We start from the raw sequence: 23,354 nt of genomic DNA on the forward strand, positions 1-23,354 counted from the left end.
GTCCGACGCCGATGGGGCCTGTGGACCCCGGGGAGCCGGTCTACATTGTTGATTCCGAATATGGTGAAAATGTAGATTACGGAGAGGGTTGGGAGGGGTCGGAGGACCCTCTGTCACGCGAGTGTCAGTACAATGTGGACTGGACAGGTGATTTGGGTGACGCCAGTGGTCTGGACGACTCTCCTAACCCTGGCTTTGTCTCGCCTCCTACCGTGGCATCGGAGGAGGGGGCTGCTTATTCAGTGGTGTTGATGAGGGCGGCCAAGGCCTTACACCTTGAGCTCCCCGTCGCGGCCGTGAGGCCTAACATCCTCACTGAGGTCTTCAAACCGCAGTCATGCCCACAGGAGCCTCTGCTGCCGTTCAACGAAGCCTTGTCTGACGTTCTTTTGGGCACGTGGTCCAGGCCCGCTTCAGGTTCGCCTGTTGATAGGAACGTGGCCAGACGACACCGTCCGTGTCCGGATGACCCCAAGTTCCTGTCCACCCATCCCACCCCTGAGAGTCTGGTTATCCAGGCCTCGACTTCCCAGACCGCATTCCCGTCGGCCCCGCCCGACCGGGAATCGAAGAGGTACGACCAGTATGGAAAAAAGGTCTTCTCGTCCCTGAGTTTGGGACTGCGGTCTTGCAACACCGCATTCCTCTTGGGCCGCTACTCCCACTCTCTGTGGGATACGGTCGCGGACCTGCTGCCAGAATGCCCGCAGGAGGTACGGGCAAAGCTTGGCAAGGCTATGATTGAAGGCCGGGACGCAGCAAAATACTCCATCAGGTGTGGTCTTGATACGACCGACTCGCTGGGCAGGGCGATGTCCACGACGGTGGCGATTCGTCGCCACGCCTTGCTGAGGTCCGCCAACTTTTCGGCAGATGTCCAGAATGCCTTGATGGACATGCCGTTCGATGGCAGTCGCCTGTTTGGCGACAAAGCGGACCACGCGCTGGAGCGCTTCAAGGACTCCAGGGTCACGGCCAAGTCCTTGGGTCTCTCGACCCAGCGCCAGCAAACGGGTTCGTTTCGCTCCTTTCGTGGCCAAGGAAGGGGTGGTCCCACACGTGCTGCCAGCCACGCGCCGCAACACATTTCTCAACGCGGTGGCGGCCGTGGAGTCCGCCGTGGAGGCGGTCGGGGACAACGGCGAGGTCAGACCACACCTCCCCCCGCAGCATCGGCCTCCAAATCCTCCTAGTCCGTGCTTTCAGGCCCATGTGTCGCCAGTGGGTGGCAGGGTTCGCCATCACCACTCCCGCTGGCGCACAATCACGTCGGACAGGTGGGTGCTGCAGCTCGTCCGAAGGGGCTACTCCCTCCCCTTCGAGACCACTCCTCCAGCCATGCCACCGCAGAACCACCGTGTGTCGGGGGACCACTTGACACTTCTGCAGGAGGAAGTTACGGCCCTCTTGGCCAAGGGGGCCATCAAGCGCGTTCCTGGGCCAGAAGTAGGGTGTGGTTGCTATTCCCACTACTTTCTGGTACCCAAGAAGGACAAAGGGGGCCTACGTCCTATCTTGGATCTACGGAACGTCAACGGCTTCCTCGGGAAGGAGAAGTTCAAGATGTTGACTTTGGCTCAGGACTTGGCTGCTCTAGACCCTCAAGACTGGATGGTAGCGTTGGACTTGCAGGATGCGTATTTTAACATCCCCGTCCTGCCGGCCCACCGGCGATACCTGCGGTTCACAGTAGGCCACGAGCACTTTCAGTTTATCGTGCTCCCATTCGGCCTTACCAGCGCCCCACGGGTGTTCACGAAGGTGATGGCGGTGGTCGCAGCCCATCTGCGCCGGTTGGGGGTTTCAGTCTTCCCCTACCTGGACGACTGGTTGTTAAAGGCGGGCTCGCCCCAGACAGTCGTCCACCACCTTCAGATGACGGCAGACCTCCTGCACGAGCTGGGGTTTTCCATCAATGTGCCGAAATCACACCTGTGTCCCTCTCAAAAGCTCCTTTTCATCGGAGCGGTTCTCGACTCGGCGCAGTTTCGGGTTTATCCTTCGGAACGGCGGGTCCGGGATATACAGGCTTTGATTCCTATCTTTCAGCCGTTATCCCGGGTTTCGGTCAGGTTGACGTTGCGGATGCTGGGGCTGATGGCTTCCTGCATCCTTCTAGTGCATCACGCCCGGTGGCGGATGCGGGCTCTGCAGTGGGACCTGAAGTTTCAGTGGGCCCAGCATCAGGGCAACTTGTCCGACCATGTCTTGATCTCGGAGGGCACTGCGAGACAACTGCAGTAGTGGCTTACGGACCGCGATTGGGTCAGAGGCAGATCCCTCTCCCTTCCCCAACCGGAGCACGTGGTTGTGACGGACGCGTCCCTCCAGGGCTGGGGAGGCCACTTGGGAGAGGCGGAGATCAGAGGCATCTGGTCTCCGGCGGAGTCCCGGCTCCATATCAACCTGTTGGAGCTGCGGGCGATCCGTCTAGCACTGAAAGCATTCCTCCCCTTTGTCAACGGGAGTGTAGTGCAGGTGTTCACGGACAACACCACCGCCATGTGGTACTGCAACAAGCAGGGCGGAGTGGGGTCGTGGACCCTTTGCCCGGAGGCACTGCGTCTCTGGCAATGGCTGGAACGTCAGAGCGTGACTCTGACGGTTCAACACCTGGCAGGTTCTCTGAACGCCAGGGCGGACGAACTCAGCCGTCGGTGCTCGGTGGATCACGAATGGCGTCTGAACTCGGACGTGGCGAAAGGCCTCTTTCTGCAATGGGGAGAGCCTTAGTTAGATCTATTCGCCACAGAAGAGAACGCGCAATGTCATCAGTTCTGCGCATTGGAGTTTCCAAGACGGCACTCGCACGGCGACGCCTTTCGGCGCGAGTGGAGTTGCGGTCTATTGTACGCCTTTCCGCTAGAAGATCAGGCGCGACCGGGCCGAAGTTTTCCTTGTGGCTCCGGACTGGGCTCGAAGGTACTGGTATCCCGAGCTACTCAGCATGTCAGTCGGTCCCTCGATTCGCCTGCCCCTTCGGGAGGACCTTCTGTCGCAGCAGCAGGGGACGGTCCTCCACCCGAACCTGTCCAGTCTCCACCTCCATGCGTGGAGATTGAGCGGCGACAGTTGAGGCCATTTGACTTGCCTCCTGAAGTTTGTGATGCGATTCTGGCAGCCAGGCGTCCCTCCACAAAGTCGGTATACGCCTGCCGGTGGAACAGGTTTGTGGCATGGTGCACAGCAAAGGCTGTGGACCCTCTTTCTGCCCCTCTCTCCGAGGTTCTCCTCTTTCTTCTCTCTCTTGCCCAGCAGGGCTCTGCTCTGGGCACTGTCAAAGGCTACCTTTCTGCCCTTTCGGCCTTTCTAAGGCTGCCTGATCAACCTTCTTTGTTCAAGTCCCCTATTGTAACGAGATTCTTGAAGGGCATCACGCACATGTATCCTCCTGTTCCGTTTGTGATGCCTCAGTGGGACTTGATCCTGGTTCTGACCTTCTTGATGTGCGCTCCCTTTGAGCCACTTCATTCCTGTCCTCTCCGTCTTCTGACTTTAAAGATGGCCTTCCTGGTTGCCATCACCTCTGCCAGGAGAATGAGTGAGCTCCAGGCTCTTTCTGTCAAACCTCCTTTCATGTCCATTCATCCAGACAAGGTGGTTCTGAGAACTAGACCTTCTTTCCTGCCCAAAGTAGTCTCTGCTTTTCACATCAGGCAGTCCATCACCTTACCCTCCTTCTTCCCGCCTCCTTCAAAGGATGAAGAGCGGCTCCATCGTCTGGACCCAAAACGTGCGCTTTCATTTTATATGGATCGCACTCGCCAGTTCCGGGTGGATGACCAACTGTTTGTTGGCTACGTGAGTGCGAAGAAGGGACGGGCGGTGCATAAACGGACCATCTCTCGGTGGGTCGTCCTGTGCATCAAAGCGTGCTACTCTTTGGCTCGGAAGGAGCCTCCTGTTGGGCTGAGGGCCCATTCCACTCGGGCCACGGCGGCTACTACTGCCCTGGGCCGGGGAGTCCCCTTGCAGGACATTTGTCAGGCGGCTACGTGGGCCTCGCTGCACACGTTTGCAAGGCACTACTGCCTGGACAGTCCAGTCCGGAGGGATGGCTTCTTTGGCCGTTCTGTCCTCCAGGACTTTCTGGTGTAAGCTGTATTGGTTCGCAGACCCACCACTGGGGTTGGTATTGCTGGGGTATCTATTCTAAGGTAAGGAATCTAATACTAACCTGTTTCTTTCAGATGAACAAGTTACTTACCTTCGGTAACGATATATCTGTAAGAAACAGTAGTTAGTATTAGATTCCTTACCGCCCCACCCATCCTCCCCGTTCTGCGAACTGATACATAGGGTTAAGGTCATCCCCTTCAGGGCCCTAGTTTCGCATGGCACCAGTGTTGGTTCTTACATGGCTCTGCGTGTTCTGGCGCGGAAAAGATGTGTGCAAAGAACTGACGTCAGCGCGCGGAGGCGGCGTCTATATACTCCAGCGACGTCATCACGGCGCACGACGACGCCGACGACGGACGCGGAGCCGCAGGGGACGCCTGCAGACGACGCCTACCGACGCGCAGGTATACTGCTACGCAAAAGTTTCCGGATCCAGACCTGGGGATATTCTAAGGTAAGGAATCTAATACTAACTACTGTTTCTTACAGATATATGGTTACCGAAGGTAAGTAACTTGTTCGTCAGGAAGGGAGGTGTGCCAGCCTGTGGCAACCCCACCCCTCAGGTGGGGGAGACGAGGTGAAGCACGACCCCAGGCTCCAGCCATCTTGTAGATGGGGAGCCCTGCCCAATCACAGCTAGGCTCCTGCCCCACCTCACACAGGAGAGGAGCAGGCTAGGGGGTGTAACCACCCCAGGACAGGGACCTATTGGTCCCTGTACTTGCCCTACCTGTAACGCCCCTAAATTCAGTATTTAGGGGTTCCTTGAACCTTCCTTCCTTAGATCCTGATAAGAAAAGGAGATCAAGAAGAAGACCCGACGTGCAGCTGCTAACAGGACGACAACAACTGACTTGGCCCCAGTCCTACCTGCCTGTCGATCCTGGAACCTGCTCCTGACCAATCCCAGCGACTCCTGCGGACAGCAACCTTGGGACACCCAGAGCACCTGCCTGCCTTGACCCTCTTAAAGCCTGGGACTCCCATCAGTAGAGGCTCTGCTGCAACAACACCCCTGGTGCCAGCCAGGAAGCTCCGGACCAACCCACCGAGCCCGGCCCGTGCCCGAGTGATCCAGGACCAAGAGGACGTCCCCCCGGCGACTGGGACCCGAAGTCTAGTGCCCAAAGACCCTCCTCGACGACCCCAACAACGCCTGCACCCTCCGACCGCAACCAGCAGGGGGTAAGATTTCCCGATCTCAAGACACCCCTGCACCCGGCACCCCACGGCCCCCTGTGTCCAACTCCTGGGTGCCTACCTATCCTCTAAGATTCCAACTTACCCCTCGAATTGTTGGTAGCTCCAGAAGATCCTCCGTCCCAGAGCCTGCAGCCTTTGTTCCCTTTTCAAGTTCCTCATTGAGTAACATTGAGCCCGTGACGGCTCAAAAGCACCCTGCACCCAGCAACCCGAGTGCCCCTGGCAGTGCAACCTGTACCCTATCCTACTCCCCCATTTGCCCTGAGCAAGTGACTAGGAGCCCAGCTCCCACAACTGTGTGGCCTGCTAGCCAGCAGCCCCCAACCGGAGGCCCCCTTTCCCTCATTGGATAACACTGGGCCTAACTACCTCTGCACCCGGCCGCCCCTGTGCCGCTGGGGGTGAACCAACTGTACTTACCTAACCCTGGGGGACCCCTGAGTCTATGCTCAGAAACCTAACTTCACCAGCCAAGTACTCACCTGGAAACTGATAACTCACCTGCCATTAGATAACATTGACTGGTTTGACTAAAAAAATCTTCTAAGTGTGAAGTTTTGGGAACTAAAAATATTCATATAAAATCACCCGAATTCCGAAATACTCACCTGTGATCAGGGGAGAAGTCATTACTGTAACTTGTAGCACATTACTGAACCGCCAAGTAATCCTTACCGGGTTTACTAGTAATCTGTATTTTGTCCATAGGAATCCATTGTCTGCTTTTCTATGACATTTCTTCTGTCTACTTTTGAAAACTTGAAATATTCTTTAAAAATCATACGAAATACTGAAACACAATTACCTATCTGTTTTAAGTTGAGACCCCAGTGCTGGACTTAGGAGCCTAGTACTGGATTACAAAAGTAACGATATCGTACTTTACCTGCAACCTGACTTTTCTCCCATTGGATAACATTGTCAGATTTACATTGAAAAGTTTCTAAGTGTGAACTTTTAAAACCGCTTTTAATTCATGAAAATTCACTACATTAACTAAAACGTTTTTACTAAATTGGTTTCAGTTTAGACCCCGGGACTGAATCTAGGATCTATTCCTGGAACTACTAAAGTAATGTGTATAGTAATCAACTGTACTTATATATTGAAAACCCATTGAGCTCAATGCTAAAGTGTGGCTAGAATTGTGTTGCCTTCTGCAACCCCTGTATCTATTGTGTTAACAAACTTTATTGCTTCCTGGCAAAGTAATGAGAGTACTCATATTGAGAAAAGTATATTTGTATGCCTGTTGGTTCTAAAAATAAAACCACTATATCTTTTGGTATAACAATTGGCCTGGAGTTCAGTCTTTTGAGTGTGTGAAATCCTTTGCTGACTGAGTGTGTACAGCAAATGCTTTACACTGTCCTCTGGTACTGCCTTACTGCTCGACCAAGCTACCACTTTTGGGAGTAAGGTCAGTCCTGACGTTAACCTCGGTTATACCTCTGGGGTTTGTGAACCCTATACACACTGTACCTCATTCTGGTCCAGTATATATAGAGCCACTTTCTCACATATATGCACTTTGATTTGATTACAGTGGAGCTTCTACTATTGCAATGCTTTTGATATACTCTACGTACAGCCGCTGTATGTGCAGGTAACAGCAGTTGGGCGGTGGTGCCGTGTAAGGGGAGATTTCGAGGGATGATGCAGAGGGAAAATTAAATTAATTTCCCCTCTGCATCGTCCCTCGAAATCCCCATTACCTGGACCCACCGTCCAACCGCTGTTACCTGCAGGGACCGCTGCTGTATGTACAGTACATCAAAAGCACTGCATTACTAGACAGCTGCTGCCTACTTTATATTGGCTTTTTAGTAGAATGGCAAGCAATTACTTTAAAGATTACTTTTCTTACACAGTGCAGTATACCTGGATACTGCACTGACATTTCCTGTACACCGGTATGTAAAAGCGGTTATTTAGTTACAGTTTTAAAGGATTTCTTAGTTTTTCCAACCCCACATTTAGAAACTTTTCTCAGAAAAACAGTCAATGTTATCCTATGGAGGAAAATAGGGTTATCGGTTCAAAGGTAAGTATTCGGTTGTGGGAGTTGGTATTCTAGACCCAGGGGTCTCCCAGTGTCAAGGATGCACTTTTGTTTTTCACTCAGCAGCACTAGGGCGGCCTGGTCCAGAGTGCGGAGCCCCAAGGTTAACCAATGGAGGGTAGGGGGCCCTCCGGTTGGTGTTTGCTGACAAGCAGGCCACAGGGTTGCTGTCGCAAAGCTCCTGTACTTAAGCTCAGGGTAAATGGGGGTTCAAGCCAGCACAAAAGGTGCACCCTCAGCGGCACTGGAGCAGCCGGGTGCAGAGTGCTGTTTTGGCGTCTGGCGCTCTGTAGCTTTCAATGGGGAGTCTTCGGTATGCAAACACACTGCAGTCTCGGGGACGAAGATCTTCTGGGTGGGACCACAACTTGGAAAATTAAATTGGGCTGCTGGGGGTTGGTAAGGCACCGCTAGTTGGGCCACCCACGACTGTGGGGCGTCTTGTGCCTTTTAGGGTCGGATCTTCTTACCAGCTCCTGGTCGCAGTTGGGGGACCTTCCGATTTGAGGCTCCGGTTGAAGGCTTGAGGCAGGTCAGGGATCACTGGATCCCAGGTCTGGAACACCGGGGAGATCTCGTAGTGTTCAGCCACTCGAACTCGAGCTGTGGTCATCGGGTTCGGAGTGGTGCAGGCTCACGGATCCTGCTGGAGTCTGTTGGTGAACAAATCCGGCATTCACGGGAGACAAAGTCTTTGGTTTGGAAGGCAGGGCGGGTCCTCGGGGCTCTTGAGGTTGCTGACTACAGGACACACTGGAGTTTCGCTTCTGCAGGTTCGAGGTAGAGACAGGCTGGTAGGGCTGGAGCCAAGTCAGTAGGCGTCCTCCTCTTGTTAGCTTTGGCACGGCTGTTTCGGTCCTTCTTCTTTTCTTGTAGTCGTTAGTTGTCTGACTTCTTGGTTCAGGGCTGCCCCCTATATACTGTATTTAGGGGGCGTTTTAGGGGCCTCGGCGTCCATAGCCAGTGGACTACTGACCTTATAGTGACTACATCGTAGGTGTGCTCACCCCACGTGGGGTAGTGAGCACAATCCCTAATCCTGATTGGAGAGTGCCTGCCCTCTGCAAGACGGTGGGTACTGAAGAGTGGACTTGACCTTGTCTCCCCACCTGAGGGGTGGGGTTTGCAGAGGTGGGCATTCCTTCCAGCCTGCTAATATTTCCCACCTTTCAATGGAGAACCTCCTGTTTGCAAAAGCACTACAGGCAGGGAGAGGAAGGACATTCTGGGTGCGACCACCACTTCGAGAGGTAAGTTGGGAAGTTAAGGTTTGGTTAGGCACCGTTGGTTTGGACACACAAGGCCGTGCATCGTCTGGTGCAGGGGTGCCCTTTGGGGTTGGATCTTCTTACCAGCTCCTGGTCGCACTCCTTCTGAATTTAGGCTGAAGGCATCGGCTGGAGGCTTGAGGCAGGTCGGGGGTCGCCGGATCTCTGGTCTGGATCGCCAGGGTGACCTCCTCGTGGTGTGTTTCCACTCCAACTCGGGCCGAGTTCAGCGGGTGCAGAGTGGGCTGGATTTGCGGGTTCTGGCTGCTGCCAGAGGTTGCTGTTTGAACAAATCCGGTGTTCACAGGAAAATCAATCTTTCGAAGTGAAGGCAGGCAGGTCCTCCGGGGTTTTGGAGGTTGCTGGCTGCAGGACACACCAGAATTTCGCAGGAGCAGGGTCGAGGCGAGATAGGCCTTTAGGGCTAGGGCCAAGTCAGTGGGCGTCTTCCTCTTGATAACTGATTGCACAACTGTTCGGTCCTTTTTCTTCTTTTCTTCTTGTTGTTTTTGGATCTGAGGAAGGTTCAGGGTGCCCCCTAAATACTAGATTTAGGGGTGTTACAGGTAGGTAGAGATCAGGGACCAATGGGTCCCTTCCCTGGGGTGGATACACCCCCTATTGTACCAGCCTCCAGTGGTTGATTGGGTCCCCCCATCCTCAAGATGACGGGGACTCTGAGTTGTGCTTCACCTCGCCTCCCCCACCTGAGGGGTGGAGTTGGCAGTGGTGGGCACACCTCACTTGTTTTCCCGCCGGTTCTCCTGCCCAAGGTGTGAGCCAGAACCAGTGGTGACCAGTTGCTGAAAGCAGCAATTGGCCTGGAGATGCTCACAAAGGCGGCAAGCCTTTGAAGCTTTCCCTTCGTGAACCCTGCCCATTCTGAGGGAGGAGGCTTGGCACCTCGTCCCAGGATGTGCATTGTTTCAGGCCCCAGAGAGCAGCAGGCTGTCGATCCAGGGGTCCAGAAACATGTCTGGTGGTGGCAGCTGAAAGCAGCCACTCAGCATGGACACTAGTGGTGGGTTAGTTTTCAGGGGGCATCTCTGAGATGCTCTCTGTGCATTTTTCATTAAATCCCACACAGGCGTCAGTGGGGGTTTAATGTGCTGAGAAGTTTGATACCAAACTTCTCAGTTTTCAGTGTAGCCATTATGGTGCTGTGGAGTTCGTAATGACTTAACTCCCAGCACCATATACTCTTTAATGTCAGCACTGCACTTAGTGTCTAAGAATAGACTTAGACACTGTAAGGGTACCGGGCTCTGGCACCCGCATCCTCACCACTGGCATAGTGCACCCAGGGGGGACTGATCTATGCCAGGGCAGTGGTTGGTAGGCATGGCACACAGGAGTGTGTGCCATGTCGACTCTTCACTTAGTTCTGCACCAAGACACGCAGCCTGCCTAAGGGTGACACAATAAGTGCTGCAGCCCTTAGAGGCCTTCACTGGTCACAGTGTCCTTTGTTCTGCACCAAGGCACCCAGTCTGCCTACGGGTGACACAATAAGTGCTGCAGCCCTTAGAGGCCTTCTCTGGTCACAGTGTCCTGGGTACCTGTGGTACCATTTACCAGGGACTGACCTGTGGAGGACACCAACTTGGCCCCATCCGTACCGGCCTGCCCGACCTCGATCTGCTCCAGTGTAATCCTGGTGTAGCCAGCAGCCCCTAGAACCATGAGCACCTGCCCTGCCTTCCATACTAAGACTTTGTCTCCTGTGAGCACCAGATTTGTTCACCAAAAGACTCTGGTTCCAGCCGGATCCACGCGCATGTACCACTCTGCCCCTGATGCCTACGGCTCGAGTTTGAGTGGCCCAACACCAAGAGGTGGTCTCCCCGGTGATCTGGACCTGGGATCCAGTGACCTCTAACCAGCCTCAATCCTCCAGTAGACGCCTGCAGCCTCCACCTGGATGGTCCCCCGACCGCGATGGAAACCCGACGCCTAAAGACACCCCTGATCCTGGCTGTGTCCAGGTAATTCCCAGCATCCCATCTTATCTCTCCAACCGGTGGCCGCCTCCAGAAAGCCTTCATGCCCGAGCCTGCAGTGTTTGTTTGTGACCGGAGAATCCCCAGAAAACTGGGCACCTGATGCCAAACCAGCACCCTGCATCCAGCCTCCCAGTGCTTCTGTTGGTGCACCTTGTGTGCTAATTTGGATCCCCCTTTGCCCTGAGCTAAACCCTAGGTGCTTTGCTCCCACATCCAAGTGGCGTGCCCGTAAGCAGCCACCAACCGGAGGCCCCCTATTCCTTATTGAAGACCATTGGGCTTCAGCACACTACATCTGGCCGCCCTAGTGCTGCTGAGGGTGCTCTTTAAGTGCATCCTTGACCTGGGGGAACCCTTGTTCTAACCCTAGAAACTCAACTCCTAAGACCGATTACCTACCTTTAAACCGATGACCTAATTTTCTCCCATACGATTTGCATTGACTGTTTTCCTGTGAAAAAAGTGTGAAGTTGAAAATTGTACAAAAACTCAGACAAGTGTGTTTTGATAGCCAATTGATTTACTTACCTTTATCTAGGAAATGTCCCAGTGCGGGATCTAGGCTTAATACACTGAGTAAGAAAAGTAATCTGAAAAGTAATCTGAAAAGTAATCTAAAAAATATATAAAGTAACTACACAGTAATTTCAACTGTTTCTGAACATTTGACCTACCTGTAACAAAGTCGACTGCATTCAACTGTATTATCCTTGAAAAGTATTATTTTGCTTTTCAGCACCAATACAACTAAGAAATATTTGTATACAAAAACAAAATCGGTCAGCGTACAGGCTTTGAGTGTGTGAAATCATTTCTTGCCTGAGTGTGTACAATAAATGCTTAACACTACCCTCTGATAAAGCCTTACTGCTCGCCCACACTACCACAAATAGAGAGTAAGGAAATATCTACTTTTACCTCTGTAAGCCTTTTGGGGATCCACTGGACGCTGTGCACACTATACCATATTTTGGTATAATATATACAGCGCCAGCTTCCTACATCGGTGTCCAGACCTCCCTCAACATCCCAACTTACCTGTCCAGCCAGTGGTCACCTTCATCCAGCCTTCTAGGCCGAGCCTGCAGCCTCTTTGTGCGATTGAAGAACATTGGGTTCCCATTGCTGATTTGCACCCTGCACCTGGCCACCCATGTGCTGCTGGTTGTGTATCTTTGGTGCTGCCTTGTGGGCCCCCCTGTGCTCACCTAAACCCCGAAGGCTTTTGTCCTGAAACAGCAAGTACCTACCTACAATCAGCATCTCTTGTGGGTGACCACTGTCTCCAATAACTAATATTGGGCCCATTGACCTCTGCACCCAGCCGCCACTCTGCCGCTGATGGTGTGGTAGCTAGTAGTCTTCATATGATCCTTGCCTAGTGTTGGTCTACCCCCCGAAGACTCGAAGAGTAAGTTGTGTACTTACCCGTTAATGCATATACCAGTTTTCCCCTCCCATGAATGTTTTTCCTATTGCATTTAACCGTTTTATCTTTACTTCTACTAAGTTCTACTGTTTCTGATTAACAATGCAAAAGTATTTCTATTACTGTTGAGCATTTATACTGCCTTTCAAAACAATTCCTACTGCATCTTGAAAAGTATCACTGCTATAATTTAAACTGTTACTTGCAACCGAGTTCCTCTTGGTTCTAAAAATAAAACAACAAAATAATATTTTTTATATAAAACAATTGGTATTGGATTCAGTCTTTTAATCTGCGTGTAATCATTTCTTACCTGCGTTTGTATAACCAATGCTTAACACAGCTCTCTGATAAGCCTAACTGATTGACCACACTTGCACAAATAGATCTTTTTGTATAATCTACTTAAGCCTCTGGGAATCAACTGGACTCTGCGCACACTATACCTTACTTTGGTAAAGTAGATACAGTGCCTGCTTCCTACACTCTCCGATATTCTTCTCTTCATTCTTACCCTTGCCAAGCAGGGCGCTGCTCTGGGCACTCTCAAGGATTATCTCTCTGCTCTGTCCGCTTTCCTGTGGCTGCCCGACCAATCCTCTTTATTTAAGTTTCCTATTGTACATAGGTTTCTGAAAGGGCTTGTACATATGTTTCCCCCTTCGTCAAGCCTTAGTGGGATCTGAACCTGGTTCTCACTTAACTTGTGTGCTCCCTTAGAGCTGCTGCACAATAATCCCCTCCAGCTGCTAACCATCAAGACAGATTTTCTAGTGGCAGTATCATCTGCCCAGAGGGTGAGTGAGCTGCAGGCTTTATCATCCCAGCCTCCCAACTTATAGTATTCCTGGACGAGGTGGTGCTTCACACCTGAGCATCTTTCCTACCTAAAGTCGTGACCCCATTCCATTTGGGACAATCAGTCACCCTGGCCACCTTTCTTGCTCCTCGACATTCTTCTAAAGAAGAGGAGTTACTCCACCATCTGCATCCAAAAAGAGCGTTGTCATTCTACCTTCAACACAGAGTTCCTGGTGGACGTTTTGTGGGCTATATTGAAGCTAATAATAGGTCATGCAGTTCAGAAACTGACATTTTGTGCTGGGTTGTTCTCTGTATCAAGGTCTGCTATGCCCTGGCTAAAAAGCAGCCTCATGAGGGCTTACATTCCCATTCCACCAGAGGAAAAGCTGCAAGCATGGCGTTAGCTCATGTGGTTACAGTCCTGGACATTTGCCAGTCCGCAACCTGGACATCCCTGCACACCTTTGCCAAGCACTACTGCCTGCACAATCAGGTCTGCAGGGACAGACATTCCACCTGTTCGATCCTGCATGACTTCTTAGAATGGGCAATTTGTCAGCAGCCCACCACCAGGATAGTACGGCTTGGGTATCTATTCAAAGGTAAGGGATCTGCATCTAGAAGTCTCCATCAGATGAACAAGTTAACTTCGGTTAAGCATTATCTAAAGAGACAATATCTAGCCGCAGATTCTTTACAGACCCACCCATGCCGCCCGCTCTGCGGAAATACATTCCAATGGCTAGGGTTGTTCTCCATTCAGGGCCCTATTTTGGACACACACCAGTTAGTTTACTTCATGGCTCTGCGCTTCTGGTGTGGAAAGTTGTGGAAAATAACTGATGTTGCCGCTCGCCTTCCGGCGTGCGGCAACATCCGGCGACGCTGACGCGCAGACCCGAACAAAGCCACCTGACTGTGCGCAGGGATACTGCTCATGCAAAAGTTTCTGGGTCCAATCTGGGGCCTGGGATATTCGAAGGTAAGGAATCCGCAGCTAAATATTTTCTGTACCAGATAATGCATTGCCGAAGGTAAGTACTAGTTCTTCTTATTACTACATGTTTTCCTGAGTTCCTCCTAATTTTCCTTTCAAATTGATTTGAAATTACAAGTATTTTGTCAATCTGTAAAATCTCCCAAGATAATTAATTTAACTCCTTTCATTTTTTAGTTACCAGTGATGATTCAAATGATTCAGATTTCAAAGAATCTCGTAGCAGTGCAGCAGCCAGTGAAAGTGGTATTAGTGAAGAAGTGAGTGACAGTGATTCGGATCAGCGACCCAGGACAAGGTATAAAGCTTGGTTTGCATTTCTAAATAAACTTTAAATTCAGAAGGCTCCTCACATTTAGACCTTTAAATGTGCCCTGTGGCCCAGTTAACAAAGGGCCAGGAGGTGGGAAAGAGACTGGCGTTGTGCTGTCTTTTCCTTGATACTTTAAAAAAGTAATTTTCCTTTACCCGCGATTGCCTTTATTTTACCTGTTGCATTTTGGGGCTGATAGTTCATAATCTCCTGTTTTTCTGCCTGTGAAGTGTTCCACTTTTCCCTGTTCGTTGGTGGGTTCGGCTGTTGATAATCTACTTTATCTGTCTGGGCATAATTTTATACAAATGAAAAAGGTATCAAAGGAAACAATACTCAACACTTTTTTTGAGAAGAGTACATTTAATTACCCTCTCAAAAGAACATTATTCAAAAAGAATGTATCTGCATCAGTCTGTCGCATACATAGGACAGTGACGCTATTCAAGGCAAAATAGTTAACATGAATCACAATGTGTTTTTACAATACAATAATCAAAAAACATGACCTAATAATGACACAAAAAAACAATAACCCTCCAAAAATGTTATTTACAAGAGTGTCTCCCTATACTTCTAGGAGAACCACTAGGAAGAAATCTCCGAAGTGCACACTAAATGGCTATTCTCCCAATTAGCCTGACTCTAGTGTGCCACAACACAGTTAAAAAATCACTATTATTCCAAGATTCCTCCACAGAAGTGTCGACGCGGCCACATTTCAGCCTGATCTTCTTTGGCCTCTTCAGGACAGGGTTAAATACAATACTAAAAACAAAAAAAATGTCAACATATTACTTCTATCGCACGAGTTAAGGGCGGAGCATGCCGACAGTGGGTGGAGACTGCCCAATGTATGAAAGAAACCAACATACACCGGGTGCTAGCTGAGGCCACTGAGGCTTCTCAGCTACGAAATAAATTTAATAAATCAAATACTCATTCAAAAACTACAAACAATGAATTCCTCCATAAAGCAGAAAAGTTTATGTAGGAGGTCATTTCCCTCCCAACGCTGTTACCCATGTTCAAGGCAATGTGTCTGGTCCACAAGGCACTTTACGGAGCAGGGTCGGCCTATTTTAAAGAATGACTGTACTGGTACACACCAAATAGATTACTACGTTCATCTGATGCTAAACTGGTTTGTGTGCCATTTGTTAAAAAGGCCACTTGGGGTGGAAAAAGCTTTGTGGCAAATGCACCCAAAGCGTGGAACAAGCTTCCCCTAAAGCTTAGAGGTATACCGAGCCTTATGGCCTTTCGAAAAGCTTTGAAAACCTAGCTGTTTACTGACTAGTTTTCTAATTAGTATGTCACCGGCTTGACCCTCAGGCAAGATTTCACATAGCGCCAGGACACCTACGGGTAACAGTAGCGCTCATCAAATGCCATAAATAAATTGAGAGGTGGGTCATATTGACCCACCTCTCATAATGATTCACGTTGGTAGACCTGTGGTGGCGGTGGCTAGCAGGATCTGTTTGATCTTTTTGAAATTTCTTGAATTCCTACTTAGACTTTTCTGCTTTATGGTGGAGTTGATTGTTTGTAGTTGTTTTTGAGTGAGTATTTGATTTGATTTATTAAATTTATTTTGTAGCTGTGAAGCCTTAGTGGCCTCAGCTAGCACTGGGTGTATGTTGGTTTCTTTCATACATTGGGCAGTCTCCACCCACTGTCGGCATGCTCCGCCCTTAACTCGTGGATAGAAATAATATGTTGATATTGTTTTGTTTTTAATATTGTATTTAACCCTGTCCTGAAGAGGCCAAAGAAGACCAGGCTGAAACGTGGTCGCGTCAACACTTCTGTGGAGGAAATCCTGGAATAATAGTGATTTTTTTTTAACTGTGTTGTGGCACACTAAGGTCAGGCTAATTGGGGGAATGGCCATTTAGGGTGGCACTTCGGAGATTTCCTCCTAGTGGTTCTCCTAGAAGTATAGGGAGACACTTGAGTAAATAACATTTTTGTAGGGTTATTGTTTTTTTGTGTCATTATTATGTCATGTTTTCTGATTATTGTAAAAACACATTGTGATTCATGTTAACTATTTTGCCTTGAATAGGCGTCACTGTCCTATGTATGCGATAGACTAATGCAGATACATTCTTTTTGAATAATGTTCTTTTGAGAGGGTAATTAAATGTACTCTTCTCAAAAAATCTGTTGAGTATTGTTTCCTTTGATACCTTTTTCATTTGTATAAAATTACGTCCCATATCCAGGTATTGAAGGCTCATTTGGGTATACTCCTGTTTATATATTATCTGCCTGGGCAGGCTTCAATTTGCCCTGTTTGTTGTTGGATTTTGCTGCTGCTGATCTGTCTTTTTACCTGCCCGGGACTGCTTGACTTTTCCCTCCTGACTTCTCCCTTAATCTGTGCTCAGACCTGTGTAAGCATTCCACTACCAGCTCCCTTTTTGTCTCGGCAAGTTAGCAAATCAAGATTAAACACCCCCCACCCCTTCCAAAGATAAGATGCACATATTATACTTCAGAGATTAAGCAGAGGGCGTTCTGACACTGCAGTAATCTGCTCTCAAGAGCTTAAACTGCGTTTAGAAAGTGCATGTAACACTTGTTATTTTGGCTATGAGAGTGAGTTGTTTAAGTGGGGGAAAAGCAGGATGTCTGGTGCAGCGGGCGCGCAAGCCCATCTGCGCCCAGCTTTCGCCAGGAACCGGGACCCCTGCCCGTTTCGGACCAAATCTGGGTATGAGTCAGAGACTAACCTACTTAAGTCGGGAATTATTCGATATTGGAAGAGCTTTGCCGCCACTATGCTCTCATTCATGGGATATTGCAGAAAAGCAATATCCCACAGCAGACTTTTTCAGCCACCAACTAGATCAAGCAAAAAAACATCCCCAAAAACTTTTTGAATTAATAAAAACCCAATGTAAGGATGAACCTCAGCGACTACAAGACATCGTTCATACACAGCCCTCTTGTGAAGAATTCTCTACCTTTCTTTAATCTAAAAATGGATAACATCAAGAAAGACCTCCTCAATTACCTAATCTTACATTCAAGTTCTCACACCAAAACACCCCTTACTCCTCCAACGTAGTCACCACAAACCACCTCAAAACGTGAACTAAAAAACAACGCTGCTTGGTCTTCCTTTGATACCTACACGGAAGATGCAATAGGCAAGATTCTCAACACCCTGAAGCCGTCCAATCACACCACCGATCCTCTCCCCGCTAACGCTGTTAAAGACCTAACCCCACTGATTCTGCCACTCTGGACCAAAATCATAAATAGCTCACTCCTTCAAGGCTGCATCCCGGACACCCTCAAAGTAGGACAGGTTTCACCGATCCTAAAGAAACCCACAGTTGATCCCACGGACCTAAACCACTATCACCCTATCACCAATAGCCCTACCCTGGCCAAGCTTTTGGAAAAATGTGTACTCCACCCATTGACAAAACACATTGATCACTTCAACCTTCTAGACAAACGCCAATCAGGCTTCAGGGCACAGCACGGAATCAGCTATGACACATATATAATTGACGATACTTTACAAATACTTGATCAGAATGGTTCATGCCTATTCATCCTATTAGACCTCTCCTCAGCCTTTGATACGGTCAAGCACGAGAACCTGATATAGCTGCTCAATCACAGAATGGGCTTATCAGGGTCAGTGCTCAACTGGTTTACCTCTTTTCTTCAAAACCGGACTCAAAAATTCAAGGTCAAAAACTCTGTCAAAACCGTGCCAGTAACTTTGGGAGTCCCACAAGGGTCCGCACTATCCCAGACATTGTTTAATTTATTCATGGAACCACTAACTGTTCTGCTCAAAGCATCCAACGTGCAATTTCACATGTACGCAGATGATAACAACTATACCTTAAGATTCACACACAAGAAGACATCAAATTGCTTAACACAACACCCAATCATGGCTAGCTGAGAACCATCTCAAACTGAACGCATTAAAATCTAAATTCCTCCTTATAGCTCCTCCCGCCAAAAAAACCCTCTTACATGAATGGTTCAAACATCTTACGGCATTCAACGTTTAACCAACCATTGTGGACTCAGCGAAATCATTTGGTATAACCCTAGATTGCAACCTCAACGTGCATAAACACATTAGCAACGCAGCAAAGAGGGCAAACTACCAGATAAATACATTGAGGAAACTGAAACCTTTCTTACTGATCAATGATTTCAAGACGGCAGTTCAAGCGCTAGTTATCCCTAGGATGGATTATGGAAGTATCTCGCTCTGTGGCCTCCCCAAAGCGACAACAGCACCACTAAGAACCTCCATCAATGCTGCAGCGAGACTCATCACTGGCTCAAAAAGAAGGTCCCATATCTCCCCTGACTGAAGATCCTTGAATTGGCATACCTGATTGGGTATTGGGTCACCCTTGTGAGCCCCTGGATAGTGTACCATAGGTACCCAGGGCATAGGTGCATTCAAGGCCTACCAGGGGCTGCAGCATGTATTATGCCACCCCTGGCTGGCCATCCAAACTGACACCACAGGCTGATCACTCAGCTTGGGTAAGGTGGTGAAATCACCCCTTACTTAGATATAGTATATCTATATGTTCGAGGGATGTGGGCTGCTGAATTCATATCTGTGCATAGATCGCCGCCTAGTGTTGGGTTCGGATGATTGCACTTTGTTGTCCTGGAAGAGTCTTTGAAGTATGACGAGATAGGTGGCTCCTCCCCTGGACTAGAGCGCGCATGGGCATCTTCTCCATCCTCAGATTGTTTTTTTCCGCCATTGGGTTCTGATTACTCCTATACTTCAACTTCGGAATCGAAACAAAACTTCTAAAGGCCAAAAGGACTTCGGCTTCGATGGTATTGTTCTCGCTCGGTACCTCTTGACTCAATCAAGCTTTCCATCTCGACTCGGGCCATTGGGCCTTTTCGACGACACGCGAGCCTACCGTCGATGGAAAGGAGCACGTTAAAAAGGTGCCCACAATGCCACTCCAAGTTCCCGCATACTGACAAACACTCAGTATGCAACAAGTGCCTTTCCCCAGACCATAAGGAAGAGACTTGCACAGCCTGCGCCCAATTTCAGTAGAAGAAAACCATACGGATTCGACGGGCCGCAAGGCAAGAGATGCAGCGACAGGCACCGGAACCGGACAACATCTTCGATGATGACCAAGAACTTCCAGAAGCACCAGACTCTGACCTAGAGTTTGTCACCGTCGAGGACTACTCAGACTCCGATGACGACATCCCACCGGGGCAAATCGTGAGTACACTGCCCCCGACACTGCCCGCGACACCAATTATCCCATTACCTAAGGCTCCGGTCGAGGCATCGCCAGGAGGCCTTAGACAAGATCCGAAAAAACATTCGACAGCCCCGCCATCCGGCTCGGCTCCGAAACCTAAGCATTCAGAGACCCCAGGGCCAAGTAACGTCATCCCTAAGAAGGTTCCATAGCCAAAAAAGGTCGTCGACCCGAAGGGCGTCGACCCAAAGAAGGCCTTACAGCCCAAAAGCGTTGACCCAAAGAAAACTGTTGACCCAAAGAAGGCCGTTCAGCCAAAAGGCGTCCAGCCAAAAACAACCGTCGACCCGAAGAAAGTCGTCGGACCGAACAAGAACACCCAGCCGAAGGGCACCGAACCAAAGAAGGTAGTCGACCCGAACAAGCCAGCTCTACCGAAAGTCGCCGACCAAGCAAAGGTCCCCGACAGAAAGGGTGCCGTACCGAAGCCTGTAACCCAGCCGGAGAAGGCTATCGGCCAAAAGACAAGTGCTCCAAAAACACCAGTCGATCCCAAAAAGACCATCGACTCGGCAAAGACAGTCAACCAAAAAAGCCTGGCGAGCAAAAGAAACGTGTCGAACCGAACGACCCGGTCGACCCGAAATCACTCGTCGACCCGAAAAAAGGGGCTGAGCCGAAGAAAAGCACAAAGGCACCAAAAGTCATCGAATCAGAAGGTGTTATCGACCCAAAAAGTCAAAACCACAACCAAGGACTGTAGAGGAAGAACTCTTCCATCCAGATCCATCAGACGACCAGGCAAAAATAAATATTAATCCTGACTCTGGTAAAGTCATAATCCTGCACAGGAAGAAGAGGCCACTGGACAGTGGCTCTCATTCCCCTATTCCACTAAAGAAGGACTTTGGTACTTCTCCTTCTAGACCCTTCAGTCCTTTCTATCCCATTATGCCTACTACACCTTTTGCCCCTTACTCTCCTTCTCACTATGGGGACAATGAGGGGAACACAGGGGAGGATCCACAGCCTGAATATGATTATCCACCAGATCCTGACCCCCAGAATGATCCATGGGAGGAGCCGACTGACCCTTACAACTCCCATCCCATCCCTGATGTATCCTCTTATCCATCTAAGCCGTCACCTACTGATGACGCCATTGTTTTCAACCAACTAATAGACAGGGCGGCGCAGTACCACAATTTAGACATGCATAATGACCCTATAGAAGAAGGCTTCTTGTTTGACACCTTCCCTCCTTCAGAAAAAAGTGTCAGAACACTTCCTATGTTAAAGGGAGTGTTAAAACACGCACCTGACATATTTAAAGATACAGCCAGGGCAAGGGTAATCAATCCCAGGATTGAGAAAAAGTATAGAGCAGCCCCTACAGACCCTACCTACATCAAAGGGCAGTTACCATTAGACTCACTAGTAGTGGCTAATGCACGCAAAAGGGCCAACTCACAGACAACGGGTGAAGCACCGCCCCCAAATAAAGAATCAAAGATACTAGAGGCATCAGGTAAAAGGGTTGCAGCACAAGCCTCCAATTCATGGAGGATTGCGAATACACAAGCTCTGCTAGCTCGTTACGACAGGGCACACTATGACCAGCTTGAAAGCTTAATGCAACACCTACCTGAGCCTTTTAAAGCCCAAGCTAATGACCTCATACAGGAGGGAAAGTTCATTACAAACGCCTCCATCAAATGTGCGCTTGACACAGCCGACACCGCAGCCAGGTCTATTAACACTAGCGTTTTACTACGCCGACATGCATGGCTGCGTATTTCAGGCTTTAAGAATGAAGTACAGTCCACCATTCTTAACCAGCCAGTCAATCAGGACTTTCTTTTTGGCCCTGCTGTCGACACCATTTTAGATAAAATGAAGGACACAGAAACCGCAAAGTCAATGGGCGCATTGCAGCCTCAGCAACATAGAAGTTCCTTTCAACGCTCCTCATACAGGGCAGCTACACGAGGCAATACCTCGCAAACGTCCTCTTCATACAAAGGCAACACACAAAGTTCCTTCACCAAAAACTCCAACAGAGGAGGTTATAGGGGCAACAATAATAAGGGAAGAGGACGTGGAGGCAATAACACCAGAGCCTCCACTGCCACAAAACAGTGACTTTATCACGCTACCTCCAGACCACCTAACACCGGTCGGAGGCAGACTCCAACAATTCCTACCTGTCTGGAACGCAATTACCACGGACAGGTGGGTGCGACAAATTATCCAGTATGGCTACTGTCTGGAATTCACTCCTACCCCACCAAGCATACCACCCAGACACCGTCCCATGTCCAAAGAACACATCACCCTGCTACAACAAGAGGTGAAATGCATGCTGGAAAAGGGGCCCATAGAGCCAGTCCCTTTCCAACACCAAGGGACAGGAGTATACTCCCTATACTTCCTTATTTCCAAGAAGGACGGTTCCTTCAGACCAATATTGGACCTCAGACCCCTAAATCAATACATACTGCCGGAGCACTTCCATATGATCACACTACAGCAAGTGCTCCCGTTGCTACAGCAAGGAGACTTCCTAGCAAAATTGGACCTCAAGGACGCGTATTTTCCCATACCCATCCACCCAGCTCACAGAAAATATCTCAGGTTCACAATAGAGGGTCAACACTACCAATTCAAGGTTCTCCCCTTGGGTAACCACGGCTCCAAGAGTGTTTACAAAATGCTTAGCGACAGTAGCTGCACATCGCATCTGCAACCGTCCCACACACAACAATATCTGGGAGCCATTATAGATACCTCAGTGGCAAAGACATACCCAAACTCAGCGAGGATAGCCAGCATGCAGATGCTCATTCGCAAATTTCTGCCACACGCTCTGCCAGCTCGAGTTTTCATGCAGCTCAACGGCATGATGGCCTCCTGCATATTCATTGTCCCCCATGCCAGACTTCAAATGCGTCCACTGCAAGAATGCCTAGCACGGCAGTGGAACCAAGCTCAAGGACAACTAAAAGACCTAGTGTTGGTAGACAGTCGCGCTCACAACTCTCTGCAGTGGTGGAACCCACAAAATCTTTCAAAGGGACGACTGTTCCAAGAGCCAGTTCCACAACTAGTACTAACAGCGGACGCATCACTGACAGGCTGGGGAGCCCATCTCCTTCAATACACAGTACAGGGGCTCTGGACAACCAAACAAAATAAACTGCATATCAACCAACTAGAGTTGCTAGCAATATTCCTAGCCCTGAAAGCATTCCAAAAATACTTGTACAGCAAGACTGCGTTGATCCGGACGGACAACATGACCGCAATGTACTATATCCAGAAACAGGGAGTAACACACTCTCCACAGCTGTCCTACCTGGCACAGAGCATATGGATGTGGGCAATTCCAAAAGAAATATTTCTCCTAGCAGAACACCTTCCAGGGAAAGACAATCGGATAGCAGACCTACTCAGCAGGCACAGCCAACCACTACACGAATGGGAGATTCACCACCAAGTTCTCCAGCCATTCTTTAAACAGTGGGGTCACCCAGACATAGACCTGTTTGCCACAAAAGAAAACTCGAAATGCCAGTACTTTGCCGCCAGGTTCCCACATCCGTTGTCACAGGGCAATGCGATATTAATGAACTGGTCAGGCAGATTTGCGTACGCTTTTCCCCCAACACCGCTAATTCCGCTGGTGGCACGCAAAATGCAGCAAGAGTCACTCACACTAATCCTAGTTGCTTCCACATGGGTGAGACAGCCGTGGTACACAACGTTCCTGGAGCTTTCAGTAGTTCCTCATCAAAGGCTGTGCCTCGCACCCCATCTTCTAACTCAGAACCATGGAGAAATCAGACACCCAGATCCCGATCAGATGAACCTAGCAATCTGGCTCCTGAAGTCTTGGAATTTGGATACCTTAACT

The 23,354-nt window shown here is 49.5% G+C and overlaps 1 protein-coding gene across 1 annotated transcript in view; it reads left to right on the forward strand.

The window, feature by feature from the left end:
* Window positions 1–23,354, forward strand: part of ATRX (ATRX chromatin remodeler) — a 1,815,989-nt gene that overhangs the window by 640,599 nt on the left and 1,152,036 nt on the right. The window contains exon 15 of the mRNA XM_078688830.1: window positions 14,066–14,186. Within this exon, the coding sequence (XP_078544956.1) occupies window positions 14,066–14,186 (121 nt within the window). The remainder of the gene's footprint in view (window positions 1–14,065; window positions 14,187–23,354) is intronic.

The sequence above is a fragment of the Lissotriton helveticus genome, chromosome 4_1 (assembly GCF_964261635.1).
Source record: "Lissotriton helveticus chromosome 4_1, aLisHel1.1, whole genome shotgun sequence".
Taxonomy (NCBI): Eukaryota; Metazoa; Chordata; class Amphibia; order Caudata; family Salamandridae; genus Lissotriton; species Lissotriton helveticus.